The sequence below is a fragment of the Helianthus annuus genome, chromosome 5 (genome assembly GCF_002127325.2).
Source record: "Helianthus annuus cultivar XRQ/B chromosome 5, HanXRQr2.0-SUNRISE, whole genome shotgun sequence".
Taxonomy (NCBI): domain Eukaryota; kingdom Viridiplantae; phylum Streptophyta; class Magnoliopsida; order Asterales; family Asteraceae; genus Helianthus; species Helianthus annuus.
In genome coordinates, this window is record NC_035437.2 from 13,543,144 (window position 1) to 13,551,343 (window position 8,200).

Genomic DNA, 8,200 nt, shown 5'->3' on the forward strand with positions numbered 1-8,200 from the left:
ATTTCCTAGTGGAGATGGATATGATTGGGTGCTTAATACTCTAGTGGCCCGTCAGTGATCCATATTTGTCGTTAAAAAAAAATAGTCTTAGACAGCTTATGAGCCACCCTTACCGTACCGACCGAATACCCTTCAATACACAGTCTCGGAAAACTAAACAATCAGCCTTACAGGCCGATGATACATTAACACAGCAACAACCAACAAAAAACGCCTTAAGAAAACATCATACAACAAACCAAGTAGTCTAAATAGTCTCTGAATACTAAAAAGTAAACATAATTGTCAAACCGATATCAAAGACACGAAATCCAATTACTTTTGAAGACATGCAAGTATGTCACCGCACTTTAAAACACATAAAACCCAACAAAACGTCATCAAAGTTAACATCAGATATGAACCGTCATAGTCATTGAGTAAACTCAAAACTTCACCACATTGTAAGAAACCCTAAAATACGTCTTTCTTAAAGACGAACGTAACAATAAGCATATCATGACGTGAAACCCGAGGTAACATCAGTTACAAACAAATCCAGCAAACCAAAAAACAGAAACACGTAAACGAAAAAACCGCTCATACAATAACACCCAACAACCAAGCTGATCGAATAACATGCGTAAACCAACGAAGAAAGAAGTTACTTAAAGCAACCGCAAATTCACTAGAGAAAGTTGCAAGAAGCTGCCACAATGTATAGAGAGAGGCATGTAGAGAGAAAGAGAGAGTGGGAGAGCGTATATAATAAAATACGGTGAGGGGGCAACCTTTTAACCCCCCCCCCTCCCGACCCAAAATGTACAACAAAAAGCATAAAAACAATCACCCTAATACCAAAAAAAAACACAAAATACAACCTACATGCATAAAAATCTTGTATATTAAGATTATATAAAGAGTAAATTACTTTTTGAGTCCCTGTGTTTTAGTGGTTTTAACCACTTGAGTCCAAAATCAAAAAGTTTAACGCCCTGAGTCCCTAGCCATTTATTTTATAACGTTTTGAGTCCAATTTTGTTCATTTTATAACGATTTGAGTCCAAAAAATTGGACTCGAAAGGTTAAAATTTGGACTCAAATGATTAAAGAAAATGCGTATAGGGACTCAGGTCATTAAATTTTTTGCTTTTGAACTCAACTAGTTAAAACCACTAAAACACAGGGACTCAAAAAGTAATTTACCCTTATATTATATAAAATATGCATATCATATATAAAATATGCATATCATAATTCATGGACTTTTTCCATATATCTGATACGTGCCAAAGTGTAGTCAACCTACACATACACCACTTTACCCACAATCTTTACACGTTGCCAACTTTTATATGTTTTGTGTTTGTTATTTTATAAACCTCTAGAGTACTGGTAGTCATGTTCTTATTAACTTCCATTTCAGTTATTCCCTTATGTAGCCTGTAAAAGACATTGCAAGTTTATCAATGAAAAAGAAGCGAGAAAATTGGAACAAATTATCTATCACATCTATTTCTTTGGGAGTGTTTGCCTACTACAAAAGGCAAAATTTATTTGGAGATTGACCATCTCGAATCGGTCCCTATCATTTGGTGCTTTCATTCTCGATCATCACGCCTCCTTGTACAAGCTTCGAAGAAGGCGTCACAATCTTAGTTGACATGGTCGACCGGCTAGTGACCCAACAAGAAGCTATTGCTGTCCAATAAGCCTCGCATACCATGTCAGTGTTTGACACCATCTGGAGTTTTCTCGCGGTACAACAACAACTCTTGTTTTTTTGCCCCCGACTCGGCCTAGAACCTCCACCTCCACTTCCCGCTTGACCACCTGATGTAGCGCGTGATACGGAAAATGAAGATCAACACGTTGATTCTACGAAAACCCATGTAGTTCTTCCCCAACCCCCAAATTGCAACCCAAAGGCAACGGAATTTGAAGTAAAAATTTGATAGTTACAAAATCCAATTCTGATTCTTTCAATTACTAAAGGGACATATAAATAAGAACATAAATTCGAAATGGGCCTAAAAAAGATAACGGGCCAAACACACGGCCTAAAACAAAATGCCCAAAATGGTCCAAAAAACATAAAAATACAAATAAGTAATGGAAATAAGCGTTTTTTGGCCCGGACGACGACCCAAAACGGACCCTCGTAGCCCAAGTTAGAGCCATTTTAGTGAAGCCCCTTTTGTTACACGATCTTGGGCCTCCAAATACAAAATAGCCCGCTCCTCCACACTTGGGCCCACATCATTCCCCCTGGATAGACAAAATTCGCCCTCGAATTACCAACAGATTCATCATCAGAAGACTCTCCATAATAAGGCAACAGATGCTTCACGTTAAACACATTAGCACAACGAATGTGACTAGGCAGTTTTAGACGATATGCATTCGGATTGATCTTCTCCACGATTTCAACTTAAGTGTGGGGGGGGGGTGCTAAAACCTTGAATTTTGCAAGTCCTAATTACAAGCCTTACACAAAACTCTATTGGAACCGCTAAACACCCCAAATTTTTTTTCAAAAACTTTTCGTTTTTTTACTTGTCTTAGTTTAATGTGGAAATAACAAGTTCTAAAAAGGTTATATTTTTACAAATTTACAACCGATAGCGTCGTGATAACAAAAGAACCAACATAAGAAAATTACAAAACGGCATAACAAGTCTAGTTAAAAATTCGATTATATATACTTGATTACATTAAAAACCCATTCCCACAAAAGTGAGTTTTGAGCCTTTATTGAGCACACAAATTTACATCTTTAGACTAAATACTCATTTTCGTTTCTTGTGTGAATAGCCGCTTGGTTCTTACAACTCTAGAACTTGCCACGACGATACATTCCCGGTCCTTATCAACTTAAACCCAAGTAAGTAAGTGATGGAGGCATTAGGACTAACCATTTTTCTTTCTACACCATTATTTTTCATTTTTTTACCACCTACCCAAAATCCTCCTAGTTAACCCCTTTGAGCCTAAACCTTTCATTTCATTACCCTAAAACCCTTTTTACCCACCAAAAACCTTTTTTTATTTTTCACCATTTATTTTAGTAACAAGCTCGGTTTTTCGCAAGCTCGCTATTTTATGTGACTATTAAATATATATATATATATATATATATATATATATTGATGATGAAGTTAAACAAACAAAAGCTATAAAAGCTTGTTTGAGAAATACTTCAAAATAAAGAGTCACTAAAAACAAGGTGCGTCACGAAAACCGACGCTTTTTACGATTTTTCGCCCTTTTTACTAACCACTAACCCAACCACCCACCTTTAACCCAAGCCTAACCCTTCACCCAAAAAGTCCTCTTGATATTTACAAAGGTAAAAAGTTAAAAAGGAGGAGGATTGATTGCTTGGCAAGCCTATGGAAGGCGTAAGTTCCATGCCGCCTCGAGTGATTCACAAAAAATACACCTTCGGCCGAGTGTTGAGTGATCCCCCGTGAGGTATGTGAACTTGTATATAAATGGAATTTTAATAAGGCATGCTATGCCCGAATAAGTAATTTATCCTATGAAACGTTCTAAATAAATCGTAATGAATAGGATTGTAAATAAATAGAAATAAAACCTAAAAAGATCTTGGATTCCCGACACTCTATGACAAGCCAAAAACTTTCTCTTCTACCTATTCCATTAGGGAGTGTAAGCCACATTTAAAGAGTTTTGCTTGAGGACAAGCAAAAGTTCAAGTGTGGGGGTATTTGATGTGTGTAAAATGCAACATATAAATCACATCAATTAAGGCATAAAACTAACCCTTTTTAAGTACTAATGTTGGAAAAAGAATGTTTTTGTCTTCCTTTTGTATTTTCAGGATGAAATGAGCTCAAATTCACAAAAGAAGCAAAAAGACAACTAATTCTAGCATAAATACAAGAAAAGGAATAAAAGTAGACTGCCCGGACCCTCAACGGCATCCTCCAAAGCAAAGAAGAGAAAACAGAAGTCTGAACACGCCCCGTGCTCAGCCAGCACGGGGCCGTGCCCAAGAAGCAGCATAAAAGACAAACTTGTAGAAGCTTCCATTGCCCACCACGGGGCCGTGTCCAGCGGGCACGGGGGCGTGGTGAAAGTACAGCAGGCGCATTAATTGTAATTGCGAATTACAATTAATGAGGAGAGAGAGTGTCAGACGGGCACGGGGGCGTGTCCAGCGGACACGGGGCCGTGCCCAGCCTTCTGTTTAGCCTATAAATAGGGGTGCTTGGTTTCATTCCATCTCATCCCTTGGCACACCACCTCTCTCACACTTCATCCACCACCCACCACCACCATAACACCATCATCCACCACCATCATCCATTGTCCATCGTAGAGTGTGTGAGTCGTCTCGGGATCCAAGATTGATCGTAAGAGTTCTTGACAATCAAGGCCATGTTTGCCTAAGTCTCTTACATCACTTGGTGAAGACAAGTGTTTAGTATAATACTTTTTATTTTTAATCTTTTGCACTTTTTATTTGGTTTTGTATTAATGACTTTAATAACTAGTTGCTTATGTTGAAGGTGATCTTTCCTTATCGTTTGTCCGTGGTGTATTGGCATTATTTTACTGTCTATATAAAATAAAAGATTTTCACTATTCATATCTCCACGGTCTATATGGAGGTATGTTGGCTACCTGGTCGGGGGTTAAGGGAACGGTTTGGTAAGGGTCTTGCCCTTGTTCAGCGTTTAGAGGTCCTGCTTGGGACCTGGGTCAAATTTAGTAGGATCTCCTTCAATGCCCATAGGTATTGGATGGCGAGGATCCAAACTCTTTGACACCCTCATAAGTTAACTACTATTAATACTATAACCCGGCTATTTAGGACTGTATCCCTGCTGACTCAGACTACTTAGCCGAGGGTAACGTCACCGCCGAAAGCGGGGCCTACCACAATTTGCATTAATAACTTAATTCATTATCTTTCAATAATCCGATCCTTTAGGATTGTATCCTTGCTGACTCAAACTACTGGGTTGAGGGTAACGTCGCCTTCAAAAGAGGGGCCTACTACAATAACTAAGATAATCTCTTAAACAAGTGCAAAAGTGCGAAAATAATCAAAGGTTATACTAATACACGAGTCGGATCCAAGTGATTCATCTTGTCTATCTGTTTTTATTTTATTTTATTTTTCAGCATTTAGTTACTTTTATTTTCTTAGTTTAAAAACATTTCTTCTCACTTTTTGATTTGATTAGACGTTGAAGATAAACCGGTATTAAAAGCTCTTGTGTCCTTGGACGACCTCGGTATCTTACCAACACTATACTACGTCCACGATGGGTGCACTTGCCCATATGTGTGTTTAGTGTTAGTGAATATCGTGTTTTATAAATTTAAAACTTGACTAAAAGTGTAAAAAGGGCTTAATTATACATCTAAATTATATATACACTACACACGCATCAACCACCGTGGCAAATTCATCTTGTTCTTGAGGACAAGAACGTTTTGAAGCGGTGGGCAATGATACGTGCCAAACTGTAGTCAACCTACACATACACCACTTTACCCACAATCTTTACACGTTGCCAACTTTTATTTGTTTTGTGTTAGTTATTTTATAAACCTCTAGAGTAGTGGTAGTCATGTTCTTATTAACTTCCATTTTAGTTATTCCCTTATGTAGCCTATAAAAGGCATTGCAAGTTTATCAATGAAAAAGAAGCGAGAAAATTGGAACAAATTATCTATCACATCTATTTCTTTGAGAGTGAGATTGACCATCTCGAATCGGTCCCTATCAGTATCCTAATAAAATATAAATTAACGACATTAGTTTAGCTCAAATTGATGACTTTTACAAAGGTAACATCCTATTTGATAAAAATAGAGGAATCGTATCGTGATTGGAACAACTTACTTATTGAAAGAAACCACGTACAAAAATGTAACCACTGTTACCGAATGTAAACCATGAATCATCAGAAATGAGATTTTACTTTGTACCATAATACCATCTAGTTACTCTTTTAGAGCACTTATAAACTCCTCATCACATTCAAGAGCCATCATATATTCCGGCAACAGGCAAACTTCAACGTCCATGCTCCCTCCTCCTTCCCGACCTGGATACATTGTCATTTTGCCATCAGCTTTGTTCGCGACTCCACTTCTAGCCGCAACCGCTTTTCCCAACCCAAACTCGCACCCATACATGTCAAACCTTGGTGAACTCCCAATGTGTACAATGTTTGGATGTAGCAGTCCATTCAGTTTGTATACTACCGGGTTTTTATACCATGACTCAACCCACTTTTTCACTGCTGCATCGTCGTGGTTTTTGACCGCTTGATGCATCTTCAATGCTGCCCATCCAAGCCCGTGAGACATTAGATCCTCAACCGTTGTTGTTTCCTTAACCATATCAACCACATTGCCAAAATAATCATCAGACAACGGTGGGTTCACTCTACACCGGTTATTAATAACAAATTTACAAACGGTTTCATTATTGGGTGGTTGGCATCGAACTCGAGTAACACACCTCCACAAAAGTGCGGAAACCGCCTGTAAACTTGAGATTTTTTGCATGTTACATTCCTCATTTGCTTTTGCTTTGAGTTTAGAGACTGCAACCGAGGAGAAATGGAAGAATCTCTCTTTAACTCGTGGATTTTCTATTCGATGGATGAATTCATTGTGATGTTTGAACGGCAGACTTGTAATAGGACTGTATCCTTCAAGGACCCATCGTTTCAATATCGGAGTACGCGAGATGCAATCACCATTTTTCTCTTTCGATCTAAATATTTCACTCCAAGCAGCCATGAAATGCCAGAAAGATGTCCCATCTGCGAGAATGTGGTTCACAGAGCCACCGATAAAGATTCCATCGGTAAGCTCGGTCACCTGAATGGATAACAACGGGAGCGTATGACCATCATGGCTAATGGCATCATTTAGGTCGAAGAATGAATGAACAACTAAGTGTACATCAGGCGCAAGGATGTCGGAAACAGTTGCGTCCACGGTTGCGTGAACAAACTTGACTCCGGGGCTGTTTTCAGGGTCTATGTAGATGACATATGAAGGTGGGTTTTCTTCTTTTCGCGTGGCTAAGCGCGCAGCGAGAGGGTAGAAATGATTGAGGGTGGCAGAGAGGGAGTGGCGAAGGTGTTCCAAGAAAACGGTTACGGAGAAACCTTGATTTTCCGGAGGTGGTTTTGCAAAAAGGAGACCCTTTTGGCTGTAGTTGAGGTTGAGATAGGGGAGCTCAAAGGGCGTTAAGTATATGGGTTGCTTTGTATCTTGTGAGAGGTCGTTCTGTGGCCTCACAAAGCATTCCGATATATGCTTCACCTTCTGCAAAGTCATCGTAGATTTCTACTTTCCGGAGCAAATACTCAGTTCGTGAGCTATCTCCAACATGTACGTACTTCTTAAATTGTTCAACCTTGTAATCATAATCTAAGATCCGGAAATCTCGACTTTTCCCTTGGGAGACTACACTACAAAATATTGAATTATGCATTTATGCATTACATGCCGCAATTTGCATTAAAGTATTCAAAATATCTTCAACCGACATTGAATTCCACCACTTTCACGCACGCTCGAGTTTTAATAAGTAGAGTAAAATGCACGGATAGTCCCTGTGGTTTGGTGAAATTTCACCTTTAGTCCCTAACTTTTCAAAATTACACTCTTAGTCCCTGTAGTTTGGCAAGTTGTTACTTGGATAGTCCCCAAAGCGGATGGAGATTAGTTTTTCTTGTTAAGTGGGTGTGAAATGACAAGGACTATCCGAGTAACAACTTGTCAAACCACATGGACTATCCGAGTAACAATTTGTCAAACCACAGGGACTATCCAAGTAACATTCATCCACTTTAGGGACTATCCGAGTAACAACTTGCCAAACCACAGGGACTAAGAGTGTAATTTTGAAAAGTTAGGGACTAAAGGTGAAATTTCACCAAACCAAAGGGACTATCCGTGCATTTTACTCAAACAGCAAACACAATGGATCTCTTATTTTTTTTAACGGTGTATATATATATATATATATATATATATATATATATATATATATATATATATATATATAGGGTAGGGATCATAAAATAAGTCCACTCTTTGATACAAAAACCAAGTAGGGGAACAAAGTATTTTTCAATGTAAGTAAAAAATAAATAAGGAAAATCAAGGAGCGATGAGTGAGAGAGAGAGAGAGAGAAAGTGAGAGTGAGAAAGATCGAGA

The 8,200-nt window shown here is 38.5% G+C and overlaps 1 protein-coding gene across 1 annotated transcript; it reads right to left on the reverse strand.

Moving 5' to 3' along the window:
• Nucleotides 1–5,961: 5,961 nt before the first annotated feature.
• LOC110942705 (uncharacterized acetyltransferase At3g50280) lies at nucleotides 5,962–7,314 on the reverse strand. Its single transcript, XM_022184472.1, has one exon. The coding sequence runs from the start codon at nucleotides 7,312–7,314 to the stop codon at nucleotides 5,962–5,964; it is 1,353 nt and encodes a 450-aa protein (XP_022040164.1).
• Between the last annotated feature and the right edge of the window lie 886 nt (nucleotides 7,315–8,200).

Bases quoted from the DNA above. Each gene is read 5' to 3' on its own strand.
- LOC110942705 (XM_022184472.1), bottom strand. From the start codon at position 7,314: ATGACTTTGCAGAAGGTGAAGCATATATCGGAATGCTTTGTGAGGCCA.